Genomic DNA, 15,857 nt, shown 5'->3' on the forward strand with positions numbered 1-15,857 from the left:
TCCTTTCTGCCCAACTCTCCAGCCTGTCCATCCTTCTATGCCTGGTCTGTCTGCTCGTTTGTGCTAAAATGACTGCTCTGCAATGGAGACCTTCTCTTCTGAGATGTGTCGCCGGGTTTATGATAAAGATCCTGTTCAGGCTGAGTTCGGGGCAGTTAAGAAAATATTTGTGTTCCTGGCTGAGATGAGATCTGTGTTACGCTCAGTGAGTGCCAGGACAGTGAGACCTCCTGTTCCTGGAAATACTCACCATTAAAAAGTAGAGTGGAAGGATGGGAAGCAGGGACTGTCAGGGGTTAAAAGGATTTGGGGTGGTCAACCCTGGGGTGATGCTGGAGCAGGAGAAATCCCTGAGCTCTTGTGGGCACCTTTGTTTGATCCCGCATGTCCCAGGCTGTTGGGAAGCGCATGTGGCTGCTGGTGCTCCCAGTTTGGCCAGTCCTGCAGCTGGTAAAGCCAGAAGGCAATGGTGGGGGTGGGATGTTCATGTCCCCTCTGGTCCAAGTGAACCCCATGAATCATCCCACGTCTGCCTTCCCCTGCCCACAGCTGCTCCGGAGCTTTGGTAAATTTAATTTCCTTTTGGGAACGTCTCCTCTGGGTTTAAACACAGCTTGGTGTGAGGCTGGTGATCAAAACTGCTTTCAAAAGCCACAGGAGACTATTTCCCCCACCCCAAATAAAACCATTATTGCCATGACAGCTTCTTGGGCTGAGCAGGGAAGGGGTTTGTGCAAAACCCTGGTGCCGCTATGATTTAATTTCTAATTTGCCTGTGGAGGTAACACTGACTTTTTCCCACTCGAGGCAAAATTCCCAGGAGTTGAGCTGCCATTTGTTTCCAAGATGTGGCTTTTTGAGGCAGGCAGCTCTCAGGGCAGCAGAAACAACCTGTATTTCAGACGCAGATGTAAATCGGCTGGAACAGCTACTGGGGAGTGTCCAGAGGAGGCCACAAAATTGGGGAAGGGTTTAGAGAGCAAGCTGTATGAGGAGAGGCTGAAGTCACTTGGATTGTTCAGCCTGGAGAAGAGGAGACTGAGAGGAGATCTCATCCCAGTCTAGAACTTCCTCCCAAGGGGAAGAGGAGGGGCAGGCGCTGATCTCTTCTCTCTGGCCACCAACGAATGCCAGGAGCAGAGGAAATGGCAGGAAGATGTGGCAGGGGAGGGTGAGGTTGGCCATGAGGAAAAGGTTCTTGAGGCAGAGGGTGGTGGAGCACTGGAACAGGCTCCCCAGGGAGGTGCTCATGGCACCAAGCCTGACAAGATTCCAGCAGCATTTGGCCAAGGCCCTCAGGGACATGGTGTGAATGTTGGGCTTGTCCTGTGCAGGGACAGGAGTTGGACTCCATCATCCTTGTGGGTCCTTCCAACTCACAACATTCTGTGATTTTATGAACCCACCATATGGGCTGAAAGACCTGCCTGCCCAGGTTTCCTTTTGTCAAAATACACCACACCACACCTTGACTTCCTCCTTGGATGGGAAAGGGGGATGCTGGGGGAGAGATTGCACAAGTGGCATAAACTATTAGCTGTTTAAACACTAGGATGATAAATTATTCAGGGTCTCTTGCAAAGCAGATGGGACTTGCGACATTAACAGTTGGAGCAAAGATTATTTTAATAGGTCTCTCCATTTCTGCTATAAAGAAAGGATAATTATTTTCTTTTATTTTTTTACTTTAGAGAAAAAAATAGAGCAGAGGCTGTTTCTGCTGAGCAAGGGATGTGACATGTTTGAAAACAAACACATAGTTTGAAGCTGTAGGGTTTGGAGGTTTTGGGTTCTCTTTTGATCAATCCCATATGTCTTCTCTGCAGCCTGCATGGTGGGTTGAGGGGCTGCTTGGTCTTGGCTTTGGACTTGTGAAATGCTTCTGATGCTTAACAATTTGGCTTTGCTCTTTATAATTTAATCTCCCAGGAGAAGGCTCTGGGATACCTTTTAGTGACCTTCCAGTGCCTGAAGGGACTCCAGGAAGGCTGGGGAGGGACTTTGGTCAAGGGCAGGGAGTGAGAGAACAAGGGGTGATGGCTTGAAAGTGTCAGAGGGGAGATGGAGATGAGATGTGAGGAAGAAATTCTTTGGTGCAAGGGTGGTGAGACACTGGCTCAGGACAAAGCTCCCTGCAGAAGAAAGAAACCGCTGACTGAAGATCTGCTTGTCTTGGCTTCCTCCTGTGATTCCTGGGGACCACAGGTCAGAGAGGATAAATCCCACCCTGAGCCCACCCATCCCCATCACACCACCCACCTCGATCTGCCATATATACAACCACGTCTCTGTGTTGAGGGAGGAAAGATGACTTTTTCTTTCCATCCCCAGTTTGGTGCGTCCACTAGACCAGGTTGCTCAAAGCCTCATCCAGCCTGGCCTTCAACACTTTCAGGGAGGACCAGCCACAGCTTCCTTGGGCAACCTGTTCCAGTGTCTGACCACCCTCACACCAAAGAATTTCTTCCTAATGTCTAATCTAAACCTACTCTCTCATAACTCCCCTTTTGGTGGTGGGGCTCTTGGCTGAATGCGAAGGAGGTGTTTTTACATCCATTATTAAAAATCATGAAAGCGGAAAGGAATTCATAGAGAAATTGTTTCTTTTTTTATTTTTTCTTTCCCCATTTCCTGCATTTAATTCTGATTTTCCCCAGTGAGTGGGAAGATGGAACAAAAAGTATTCAGGCACCTGCAAGATGAATTTAGCTTCTGTTCAGACCCTTGATTTCTCTTTATATTGAGCCATAAAGGCAAAAGCCACCGTCCCAGCGGCTGAATTTCCCCCCATCCCAATGCTTGTATGCACTGGTGCAGCAAAGAAGGTGAGGAGGAGAAGCTCCTTTATATTCATAGAATCATAGAATCATAGAATGGTTAGGATTGGAAGGGACCTTAAAGGTCATCTAGTTCCAAACCCCCTGCCATCAGCAGGGACACCTTCCACTAGACCAGGTTGCTCCAAACCTCATCCAGCCTGACCTTAAACACTTCCAGGGAAGGGGCATCCACAGCTTCCTTGGACAACCTGTTCCAGTGTCTGACCACCCTCACACCAAAGAATTTCTTCCTAATGTCTAATCTAAACCTACTCTCTCATAACTCCCCTTTTGGTGGTGGGGCTCTTGGCTGAATGCGAAGGAGGTGTTTTTACATCCATTATTAAAAATCATGAAAGCGGAAAGGAATTCATAGAGAAATTGTTTCTTTTTTTATTTTTTCTTTCCCCATTTCCTGCATTTAATTCTGATTTTCCCCAGTGAGTGGGAAGATGGAACAAAAAGTATTCAGGCACCTGCAAGATGAATTTAGCTTCTGTTCAGACCCTTGATTTCTCTTTATATTGAGCCATAAAGGCAAAAGCCACCGTCCCAGCGGCTGAATTTCCCCCCATCCCAATGCTTGTATGCACTGGTGCAGCAAAGAAGGTGAGGAGAAGAAGCTCCTTTATATTCATAGAATCATAGAATCATAGAATGGTTAGGATTGGAAGGGACCTTAAAGGTCATCTAGTTCCAAACCCCCTGCCATCTCCCCCTGCCCCCCTGCCCCCCTGCCATCTCCTTCTTTATATTCTGATGGGTAATTGGGGATGGCTGTGCTGTCTAAGCAGCTTTGCACTTCCCACTGATAACACCATCAGTGTGAAGAGAAGGTTGATAACTTAGAATCATAGAATGGTTTGGGTTGGAAGGGACCTTAAAGATCATCCAGTTCCAACCCCCCTGCCATCAGCAGGGACACCTTCCACTAGACCAGGTTGCTCAAAGCCTCATCCAACCTGGCCACAAACACTTCCAGGGAGGAGCATCCACAGCTTCCTTGGGCAACCAAAACATGAAACCTAAATAGCAGATATTTCTTGGATTCTCATTAGCTCTCTTCTCCCTAAATCCAAGAAGTTGCAAACAGTGAGTATAAAACCAGGACCAGTATTTGCCAAACACACCCCAAACCAGTAAAGAAGAAAAAAATAACAAATGACTCAGAAAGCCCTGTTCCCATTTACACCAAAATTCATTGTGAGGAAGAACTAAGTGGTTTAATAAGCTTTATAGAAGAGGTAAACACAGCTTTTTGCTGCATGTATATGGAGATCCCTTCTAAAGGTTTGAAGCATGATGAGCAAAAAGCCTGGATGACCTTTATTTTCAGTGGATTCACCCCAAAAAACCCACCAAAAAACAAACAAAAAAATAAAAGCCAAAACAAAAGAGTAACCATGTCAGCAGCAGTTTATTTATCACGTGAGGGGTGTGTGCCTGTGAGTTAAGGGATTAACAGTCTCTGGTTGGAGGCTGGTTTGGACCAGTGTTGCTGTCTGCTCACATTGGCACATGGGATCTTGTGACCAGGCTGCGATTGCATCAGTGGCGTCAATTGGATTCAGCCCAGGATAGTCCACACTGGAGAAGTGCAGCTCTTGCTAGTGCTGCACTTTATTTGATAATTATTCCTATTTTACAGAATAATTCATGGGGAAAAAAAAAGAAAAAAAAAAAGGTCTCTGAAGCACTTAAAAGCTGTTGGAGAAGCAGCTCAGAAGCATCCTGGTGCTTCAGAGTGATCTGCTGGAGCCACCAACCCAGCTGCCTCTTGTAGCCTCCCAAATATTTAAGGAGAGAAAGAGCCAACTATTTTTTTTTCCTTTTTTTCTTTTTTTTCCCTTTTTTCTTTTTTTTTCTTTTTTCTTTTTCTTCTTTTTTTCCTTTTTTCTTTTTTTTCTTTTTTCTTCTTTTTTTTTCTTTTTTTCTTTTTTTTTCTTTGTTTTCTTTTGTTTTCTTTTTTAATCTAGAGGATTTATGGCCTCTAACACAACCTATGCAACTTATTTCACTTCCCACCAGTGTTCCCTTTCCCCTGCCCCCAGTTACTGAATGCAGCCAAGTGGGCCTTGCTACAAAGACTTTGGTTGGTTTTTTTTCACTTGGCTGATGCAAGAGATGGAAGACAATCCCCAACTTTTCTTCCTGATGAAATCTTGTTGCTAATCCAACTCCTCCATCCTTTGCTAGAACAGCAGCTCTCTTTGGGATAGGTGGACTCCAGCCTTTCCTTTTCCCTCTTTCCTTTAACAGTTGCTCTATTTGCTGTGGATCCAGAACTAATCCAGCAGCACATTGGCAAAAAAAACCTCAAAAACCCAGAAATGATCAGGATCTGTCCACCATGCCTTAGACACTCAGGGATTCATGTCAAACCTGATCTGCTCCAAATGTGACCTGTTGGAAAGATGGGTCCTGTTTTCCCCATTCTTGCATCACAGAGGTGGTAACCCAGCAGCTGGGCAGCCCAGTTTGCTGGAAAACTGACCCACCAAAAGGGGGAAAGGAAGATGAGGGGTTTTATGTTGGATGAGTGAGATGAACTGATTCATCCTGGGTTCACCTGGTTGCTGGGTGGGACTTGGGTTTGGAGGATACAGCCAAGGATGGGATGGGAAGCAGCAGTCCAAAGGAGAGCAGGCAACCTGTGCTTGAAGCCCAGAAGGCCAACCACATCCTGGGCTGCATCAGGAGTGTGTGGGCAGCAGGTGGAGGGAGGGGATTCTGCCCCTCTGCTCCGCTCTCCTCAGACCCCACCTGCAGTGCTGCCTCCAGTGCTGGGGCCACCAACAGCAGAAGGACATGGAGCTACTGGAGCCAGTGCAGAGGAGGCCACGAGGATGATGTCAGGGCTGGAGCAGCTCTGCTGTGAGGACAGGCTGAGAGAGCTGGGGCTGTTGAGCCTGGTGAAGGCTCCAGGGAGACCTTCATAGGCTCCTGCTGGGCCACCTGAAGAAAAGGGCAATCTCCAAAGTCCTCCTTTAACAGGGAACAGAGTTTTTAATAGGGCCTGTAGCAATAAGACAAAGGGTGATGGTTTTAAACTAAAATAGGGGAGATTCAGACTAGATATAAGGAAGAAAATTTTTATGATGAGGGTGATGAAACACTGGCCCAGGTTGCCCAGAGAAGTGGTAGATGCCCCATCCCTGCAAACATTCAAGGTCAGGTTGGACGGGGCTCTGAGCAACCTGATCTAGTGGAAGGTGTCCCTGCTCACTGCAGGGGGGTTGGAACTGGAGGATCTTTGAAGGTCTCTTCCAACCCAAACCATTCTGTCATTCTATGATTCTACAACATGCTCCACCATGGTCAAGGTAGAGATGGGGCATCTCCAAGGATAGATCTGGTCTTAGGTGAGTTTCATCCCCTTTTCTTTCTCTTCACCCCACCGTAAAGACAATCTGGGATTTCTGCACTCCTTTCTTACCTACCTTAAGCTTCATTGGGTGATTTTGTGTCTTCACCGACTCCAGCTGCATTTCAGCTGATGCTTTGCTGAGTGACATGTTCAGGGAGGCCAAGGGGTGCGCTGTGAAGAATGGGGTGGCCATTTTCTGACTTCATCAAACAATGAACTTTCAAACACCTTCCCCTTTTTTTATCTTTTAATTAGTCCATGATTTTTGGCTCTAGGGATTTCCAGCTTGGTGGTTGTCAGGGCAACTGGAGGTAGCCTAGGTAGCATCCTCTTCATCTCCACATTCCCAAGCTGGGGACCAGTCCCTGAGCAATGGGCTTCCATTCAGGGTGGGATGTGTTAGCACATCTCTCTTGGATGGGAACAAGGTGGCAAAGTCTCAGCTGTGGATTGGGGGAGACTAGTGAGAAAAGTTATTTAAGGAAGAGGAGAAGGAGGAAATCAACTGCAGTGAGAAAAGTGAATTTGCAGCAACACCATAACAGGGCTTTCCTCTCTCCCACTCCTCCACCCCTGACCATCAGCTAAGACCTGGGCTTCCTCTTCGGTCTGGTTTTAAAATCAGATTTTAATGTTTTTTTTGGCAGGGAAATCTCCGTGTGAGGTTTTCACCTCAGTCCTGCCACACAACAGTGCAGGGGATGAGCAGAGCAGAGGTTTCAGGGCATCTGCAGCCTCAGGAAGAGATGTGGGAGGAAGAAGTGGGGACCTTGGTCCAACCTTGGCTCCATTACCCACCACTGTGTCTCTTTAGGGTTGTCTCAGGATATTTGCCATGCAGAAAGGGTGAGGAAGATATAAAGACCAGAGCCCTGCAACCATTCCAGGCACCTGGAACACAGGAGACAATACTGCACCCCTAGCAGCTCCTGTTGAAATCATTGTGTATAACAAGATCCCCAGGGCTGTCAGATGGTCAAAAATTACCTCTGAGATCCCTCCACACCATAAAAGCTGTAGAAACGAAGAGGTCATGACTGAACCAGCCCAAGGGTGGGCTGCTTTCTCCAGGTGGTTTTCTCCTCACCATCCCAGGTGACGGTGCCGATGGTTTCTGGTCTGCGGTGTTTCCTCCAGGTGAATCTCCTCAGTGCTGCAGGAAGATAACTCATCTTCCTTTTACGAGGGGATACCTTGGCTTCCTGCCTCTATCAACAGAGCAGCTCGTAGGCAGCAATCCAAAGGCAATTTGACGCGGTTTCAGACGCACGCTGTACGCCGATGAACTGTGACCGCCTGCGGCGTGTTTCTTTCCCCGTTTCAAAGAGCGCTATCGATTGCTCCACACGATGATAAAACTTGCCTGTACCTGACTAAGCTCTTTGTTGATTATCTGGCAATGTAAGAGTCTCTTTCTCAGACTGGTAGATGACCAGTACCTTTATTTCTCCTATCTTTTATCAGATCTGTGGTCCAAGTGGTTTGTTAGACTATGGATGCTTAATGCTGCTCCATAAGGGAGTTTTTAACTGGTAGTACTGGATTGCATCTCGTCTGCAAAGCAATGGCAGAGGCAGTGAGGGAGAATTTGGGTCAGTGCTGCGAGGAGGGAAAAAGCAATAGATGCTATGCAAGTCACAGGATCATAGAATGGTCTGGGTTGGAAGGGACATCAAAGCTTATACAGTTCCAGCCCCCCTACCATCAGCAGGGACACCTTCCACTAGACCAGGTTGCTCAAAGCCTCATCCAACCTGGCCACAAACACTTCCAGGGAGGAGCAGCCACAGCTTCTCTGGCCAACCTGGGACACTGTCTCACCACCCTCACACCAAAGAATTTCTTCCTCACATCTCATCTCCATCTCCCCTCTGCCACTTTCAAGCCATCACCCCTTGTTCTGTCACTAGATGCCCTCTAAAAATTACCCTTAAGAATACCTCAGCTGAGCTTTGCATACTGCATTTCAGCTCTGTAGTGTTTTGTCCTTACTGCTGGAGCAGTGGATGTTGCAGTGGGAATCATTGTATCTTCCCACTTCTGGCAATCATTTTTGAGGCTGATTGGGAAGGGAATTCCCATGTCAAAAGGGGTGTGAGCAGCCGCATATTGAAGCCCAGTGATGGCTTTGATTTTCCTCTCAGTTCATAGAATCATAGAATGACAGAATGGTTTGGGTTGGAAGGAACCTTCAAAGATCATCTAGTCCAACCCCCCTGCAGTGAACAGGGACATCTCCAACTAGATCAGATTTTTCAGAGCCCCATCCAACCTGACCTTGAATGTTTCCAAGGATGGGGCATCTACCACTTCTCTGGGCAAACTGGGACAGTGTCTCACCACCCTCATTGTAAAAAAATTCTTCCTTACGTCTAGTCTGAATCTCCTCTCCTTTAGTTTAAAACCATCACCTCTTGTCCTATTGCTACAGGATCTGCTAAAAAGTCTGTTCCCTGTTAAACTAGGACTTTGGAGATTGCTCTTTTCTTCAGGTGGCCCAGCAGGATCCTATGAAGGTCTTAGCAGTGCTCATAAAGCCAAGTCTCACACTGATGTGTCTTTGGTCCTGCTGGGATCTGATCCAGCTCCCACTGGAGCCAACAGGATGCCATGAGGAACTGAGCTGGGCTTTCAAAGGAGAAGTTAGGAGGCACTTTCCCTGTGGAGACATCAGGTGGGAATAGCCACTGAGTGGGATTTGGGGGAAGAAATACCAGTAGACTGAGCTGACACTAATGCAGGTACTTCCTGTATGTGAGACATTTTACATTTTGGGTTCTTGCTTTTTTAGTTTCCAAAGAGTTTCCCATTTCTGTAATTTCCCCTGGTAATAAAACATTTCAGTGAGTTCCAAATGCAGCTTAATGAAAAAAAAAGAAGAAAAAAAAAAAAAGAAAAAAGGTGTATTTAATTTAGGAGGGACTGCAGAAGGGAGCGAGCTATGGTCTGTCTGCATGGAACCAGAGAGGATCAGACTTGATGTCATTAGGAAAGGGATATCTGCAGATCTGTCTGCAGAAAGGAGCTCCACCTCCCGCGTCCCCTCGGCACACACGTGTGTTTTCTCAAGAAACAGTTGAGATGGGCTGGGACTAGGGCTCATCTTACTGGTTTTCTGTTATTTCTCTAGAATAATGGACCCCAGAGGATTACGTGTTGGCCTTTAGCAAAGCTTTGGTTGAAGGCACTTTGGCCAGAGTCCCAATCTCTGCTCTCTATTTGCAGGAGGTCTGGGAGTTACTGCCAGACAAGTCATATCAGTGATCAGGACAATATTTTTGCAACGTTTTTACTGTTTTGCACTTCTTTTGCACATTGGCAAGTAGGCCCTGATGGGTCTCCTGGGAAAGAGCGCAGGGCCAAGAAGACCATGTTGGAAAGGGAGAAAAACTGATGGCAAAAGGTGGGTGAGGGGAGATGAAATGTGAACTTCTAGGAAATGGTCCTGGGAAAGTGTAAGGGCTGTGGAGAAGGTGCTTCAGCCAGATCAAAGAATGTGTGGGAAAGATGATACTGCAAGGAAGTTAATAAAGTGCTTTTAAAGAGTGGTGGGAAAGGTGAGAATAGAGACCAGGAGGGCTGAGGTGGGGATGGGAACACATGTTTAAAAAGGATTTTTTTTTTTTTTTAATGACTAAATGAGTGCTTGACACGAGTTGTTGTTCATCACCAGCAGCGTGGCCAAAGAATGGTGCTGATGGATATATTTGCCTGGTTTGGTGGGAGGTTTTTTTGTCAGCCTCTTGGAGGTCTTGTTTGTAAGGCATGAAGAGCCATCACCCATCACTGCAGTGGGAACCAACAAGGACAGCCCTTGCTGCCTCTGCTATCCTGAAGGATGCTGGCATGCTCCGGTTGACCCTCTCCAGAGATGTAGAGCTAGAGCTTTTTTGGCCAGCTGTTGAAATCAAGCAGCTGCTATCACTCATAGTTACGTGGAGGAGCTGTTAGGATGCCATCTGAAGAGATCCATCAAAGCCAGTGAGGTGCAGATCAGCTCTCTTCCTCCCTTGGCTGCAATGATGGAGGAACAGAAATGTCTCAGCTGGAGGAGGGTCAAAACCAGAGGGGTGGAGAGAGCTCCTTGCTTGCTAGCATTGTTAATCAGAGAGAATACTTAATGTAATTAGCAAAGACTCCCCAGAGGCTCTATATGAAACAAAATGTCTCTGTCTGCTCAATACCTGTGCAGAGTCTGGGTTAGACTGAGCAGTCCTTGGTTCCTCTGCTCCAACAGGCAAGGAGCCAGGTGGCCGTTGTCTGTCCTGCCTGGCACCAGCCCAAGGAGGGTTGGTTTTAGCCACCTGGTACAAATTAACAATCCTACCCACCCAAACATTTCTAAATGTGCATCTGAAGTCCAAGCAAGGAAGATGTGCTGTCAATTTGGGCAGTAGGCAGCTGGCCTTTCTAGCTGTTCATACTGAAGGATGTTCTGATGATGCCGTTATCTCTGTCATCTCCAGGAAATTTGAAGAGAGCTTTGTTTTTTTCTTCTTTGATTAGAGTTTTGGACACCTAAGTCCCCCACTGAGTTCACAGTCGAAATTATTTCTTTAACCTGTCAATGCAGGATCTTGAACCCAGTGCTCCCAAATCTCACATGGATGCTTTGACATGAAGACTTCTGCATGCTGAAGTTTGCCAGGCTGTAAAATGGTTTGAGCTGTCATTTAGCTTCTTCATTTAGCTGCCATTTAGGGTTTGAGCTGTCATTTAGCTTCTTCATGGTCCAGTCAAAAGGATGTATGTTGGATAGACCTCGCTGCAGCCTACTAAAGCCTACTGTTCCTACAGCTAATTTCCAGCTGTGTCTTGACATGTTTATATCTGCAAAGACTGTTGACTCGTTGTTTTTTGGGGGTTTTTTTCTACATTAAGTTCCCACTGGGAATCACAACATTAGAGACAAAGTTTTTGGGGCATCCATGGTACTTAAACCTAACCCTTTTAGAAAGACACAGGAGAAGACTGCACAACTCAAAACTGTTACACATCTTCAATAAAGTAATTTCTATGGCAATTAAATCTATTTTCTTATCATCTTGTTTTCCAGGTCAACAATGCAGTTCCTAGCTTGGTTCAATTTGCTGCTTCTCCTTCCGTGTTTTGGTACCACCAAAACCTGCTTCCCCGGCTGCCACTGTGAAGTGGAAAGCTTTGGTCTCTTTGACAGCTTTAGCTTGACCAGGGTGGACTGCAGTGGAATAGGCTCACACATTGTGCCTGTCCCAATCCCTCTGGATACCTCCTACTTGGATCTATCATCAAACAAACTGGAAACAATCAATGAATCGATGCTTACTGGCCCTGGATATACCACCTTGGTGAGCCTTGACCTGAGCTACAATAAAATTGCCAAGATTTCCTCCACAACCTTCTCCAGGCTTCGGTACCTGGAGTCCTTGGATCTGAGTCATAACTCTCTGGAAGTCCTTCCAGAGGACTGTTTCTCTAGTTCTCCTCTGGGTGACATAGATTTGAGCAATAACAAACTTTTGGATATAGCAATGGACATTTTTGCTTCAAAAGGTCAAGGAAAACCCCTGAATGTGGATCTATCCAATAATATGCTCAGCACAATTACAAGGCATCGTGAAAAGAGCATCCCCAACATTCAGAACTTAAATCTTTCTGGAAACAGGTTAACTTTTGTGCCAAACCTTCAAGGCATTCCTCTCCGATACTTAAATCTTGATGGGAACCCTCTAGTCAAGATTGAGAAAGGAGACTTCATGGGATTGAAAGATTTGATTCATTTATCCCTCAGTGGCCTGCATGGCTTTGGAGAATTATCTCCTTATAGCTTCAAAGAACTACCAACCCTCCAAGTTCTGGATTTATCCAGCAATCCCAACCTGAAGTCACTGACTGCTGAAGTTATCTTTGGTCTGAACTCCCTACAAGAGCTCAACCTCTCTGGGACAGGTGTGTCATCCTTGCCAAAGACTGTGCTGAAATACCTACCTTCTATCAAAAGCATCACCTTGGGGAAGAACATACAGTGTCTTAAGACCATCAAAGAAGGACAGTACCACCGACAAATTGGGCTGACCAAAAAAGAGGTCCTCAGTTGCCATGACAGCCATGGGACCGTAGCAGCAGCGCCTTACGTTTCGTGATGAAAGCTGAGGAGAAGGGGTGGGGAAGGGAGGGTGGGGGGCGGTGGGATTTGTACAGATGTCGGACTGAGCTGGCTTGCAGTGTGCCTTTTGTAAAACTGTCGATAATTTATATATTTGTATATGCCAATACTTGATTGTTTGTGGATTTTATAAACTCTCAAATCCTGGCCCACATCATCTGCAGGCTCCAGATTTTGCCTGGTGCATTGAGGTCCTGCACACAGCCCATTAGTTCAAGAGTTTAAGACAATGAGGACCAAGCTGCTCTGCAGGCCCCAGGGCAGAACAGCTGGTCTGGAGCAAACTTTTGTGCCCAAGACCCATTTGTAAGAGCAAAGCTACATCTCTCCAGAGCACACACCAAAACCTACCAACTCTGTAGCTACTTGCTTACAAACCCAGGCATCATCCTTCTTTTAATTATTATTCCCCACCAAGTGCCTTCTGGATGTTGCCTTCACTAGGAGCACCCTGTTCCTTGTCATGCACTTTCAGTCTTGAAGAAACATTTCCAGACAAACCTGAATACAGGGTGCTCCTAATGTGTTGGTTTTTACATGTTATTTGCATAGGTGTGCAATGAACCTTGAGTAAGTCAAGGACTTTTCCCACAACTTTCTCCCTATTTTCCCATCTCGATTCTTTTAATGTTAAATTACTCCAGGTCCAACCTTGGCAACCTCCTGTTGTCTTACCTGAGCGACCTGTTGCTCAGAGCTGATGTGCCATCATCTGCCAACAGCTGCATCTCACCCAGGAACCAGCTTCCAATGAAGCAAATTAACTGAGCTGCAAAGTGAAGAGATCATGTAGCCTAGCTTAAAAATAAATAAATAAATACCCCTTCCCTTTCTGAGGAAGCTTGGAAAAAAAACTCAACAGAGATTCTCATCTTGATGACCTTATCAAACCAAGATGCAGACCCAGAGGACATGAGTGTGAGCTTTTTCCATGATGACATCCTCCATCTGAACACAACATCTGCAATTCAGCTGGGCTCATGTGAAGCAATTTCCAGCACCAAAACACTCTCCAGAAGATGCCAGAAGAAGAATTAACACTGACACCGGCAACCCTGGAGCACTTTGTCTAACAGGGGAAAGATCTTGGCTGTTTTTTTTCCAGAGTTGTGGCTTTTCTTTCTCTCTCACAGCTCCTTGGCTAACAACTGATATTTGATGAAAATCCTGGTCCTCAGAGATTTGATCATTTTTTCCTCCATTGCTGAAATTCTGGCAAAGCAAAGAGGAGCCTCTCTCATCCCTTTTCTTGTCCAGGCTAGTAGAAAGTGGGGGAAGGCAGCACAGCATGACTCAGTGTCATGTCTGAAGCCTTCAACTGCTCCTACGAGCTCCTGCAATGGAAGTCTCTGGTCTATATCTGGCACACTCTGACCTGGGGATGGGAAGAGATGTTGTGGATGGGGGTCCTGCTCAGGCTGGTCTGCATCTTGGTCTCTAAACCCAGCCTGGCATCAGGACAACCTTCAATATTGTAAGCTGGTCTGGGGAGGTCCATGTAAAGGTGATGCTAAACCCATCCCACAATTCCCCTTGGGAGTGTTGGGAGCAGCTCAGGCTTCATCCTTACACCCCCAAAGGTCTTTGCAAATGGAAATCCTATTGTCCAAAGCAGCTGTCTCCAAGGATGGTTGGAACCCATTGAGCCCATAAAAGCCTGAGTCAACACCTCGCTTTGGATACTGAAGTCCTTTGTCCACATTTTCATCCATCATTTTCATCCATATCTCCATCCATTATTTGATTGGGGACCTTAGGGTGGGATTTAACCCTTTCTTTCAGCGCTGAGGGTTTCTCCCCACTCTACTGAGCCTTTGCAATGCTTGACCAGTCTTCACAGTCACAAGAAACATTTTCTTAAAAAGGCAACGGGGCTGCCTACAGGCAGAGATCTGGAGGGGAACAGCAACCAACTGCAGTGCAAGACAGGGGCAGTCTGGGAGGAAGAGGGTGGTTTTTAGTGGATCTTGCCTTTTTAAGAGAATTCTTTTCTGCTGGCAGAAAATGTAAAATTTTTTTTAATTGTTTAATTTTATAAGTCTGTACGTAAAATGAAATGTTTCAGGACTCACATACTGTCAAAGTTACTGTCTTTGCACCACTGTGGTAAGTTTAAAAACCCAATGTGACAATCCAAACAAAGACTGCAAGATTTCCTTGTGTCATCTGACGTTAGCTGTTGGCTAAACAAGTCTTAGCAAAAACTGGCCAACGCCATCGCTGGGATAGTTTATTTTGTTTTATTTTATTTTTAAAGAACCTCTGCAGCATTGTAAGGCTTTGTGATTACTCACACTATAATAAAGTGATTTGGAGGAGAATAAATCCAGATCCTCCGGATTTATTACCTTAATGCTGGGAGGGTGGCAGCTGTTGATGGGTATGAAGTGCAACATGACTTCTCTCCTCGCTCTGCTCAACCCCACCAGCTTCATGGGTGTTGCACCTCCAAAGTGGGGGCAGGATTTCATAGAATCATAAAATTGTTTAATTGGAAAAGACCTTTGAGATCATTGAGTCCAACCGTACCTGTGCACTATTAAACCATATCTCTGGGCACCTCATCTAGCTATCTTTTAAAAATCTCCAGGGATGGGGACTCCACCACTGCCCTGAGTAGCCCGTTCCAGTGTCTGAGAACTTTTTCAGTGAAGAAATTTTTCTTGACATTCAATCTGAACCTCCCCTGATGCAACTTGAGGCCATTTTCTCTTGTCCTGTCCCTTGGGCCTTGGTCGAACAGACCCACCCCCACCTCTCTCCACCCTCCTCCAAGGGACTTGGACAGAGCCAGAAGGTCTCCCCTCAGCCTCCTTTTCTCCAGGCTCAACAACCCCAGTTCCCTCAGCCGTGAACTCATCACACTTGTGCTCTAGGATGTTTGTCTCACTGTGTTTGGCCTGCTGGGCTCTTCACTGGCAGAAAGGTTTGAGAGCTTTACTGTCTGACTCAAAGGAAATTATGGACACGTGGCAGTGAAACAGCACAAAAGTATCTGGAGCAAATTTCCTGCTCTGAGATCCACTCCAAAGCTTGTTAGAGATGATGGGGATCTCTTCATGGATTTGGCTAATCTGGGTCACAATCTGCTAGGGCTGAAAGGCTGGATTTGCAGAGTGGGTGATGTGGGGAGAGCCCATGAGATGTTTCACAAGACCATGGGGGTGGGAGGAAGTATTTGGGCACAAGAGGGATGCCACGGCATGGAAAGCTACACGCTGCCAGACCAAAGAGCTTTTGATGGTGAGATACACGTGGTCCAGCCTCAGCAGCACTCTTGGAGGAGCAGGGGCTGCTGTGTGAAGGGGTAAGAGCATGTAGAGCCATTGCAACTCCAGAATAAACAGAAACATCTCAGGAGGGCTTTGTCTGCTTTCAAATAGCAAATTTAATTTTAAGCCCTTCTCAGTGCTGTGTATGAAAGTGATGGAAGCAGAGTCCCAGTGAGGAAACCGCCCCCGGTCTTCCCGGTCCTCCCAAGCCTGAAAGAACAACTGCATCTTCCATCCAGGCAGGCAGAGCTGCA

The 15,857-nt window shown here is 46.4% G+C and overlaps 1 protein-coding gene across 1 annotated transcript; it reads left to right on the forward strand.

The window, feature by feature from the left end:
* The first annotated feature begins 11,246 nt into the window (after nucleotides 1–11,246).
* On the forward strand, nucleotides 11,247–12,687 carry TSKU (tsukushi, small leucine rich proteoglycan). Its single transcript, XM_010173507.1, has one exon. It carries the CDS (start codon nucleotides 11,250–11,252, stop codon nucleotides 12,306–12,308), a length of 1,059 nt encoding a protein of 352 aa, XP_010171809.1. The 5' UTR covers nucleotides 11,247–11,249; the 3' UTR covers nucleotides 12,309–12,687.
* The last annotated feature ends 3,170 nt before the right edge of the window (nucleotides 12,688–15,857 follow it).

This window comes from Antrostomus carolinensis, unplaced genomic scaffold, assembly GCF_000700745.2.
Source record: "Antrostomus carolinensis isolate BGI_N321 unplaced genomic scaffold, ASM70074v2 scaffold11148, whole genome shotgun sequence".
NCBI lineage: Eukaryota > Metazoa > Chordata > Aves > Caprimulgiformes > Caprimulgidae > Antrostomus > Antrostomus carolinensis.

Coding starts and splice junctions, on each gene's coding strand:
- TSKU (XM_010173507.1), top strand. CDS start 11,250: ATGCAGTTCCTAGCTTGGTTCAATTTGCTGCTTCTCCTTCCGTGTTTT.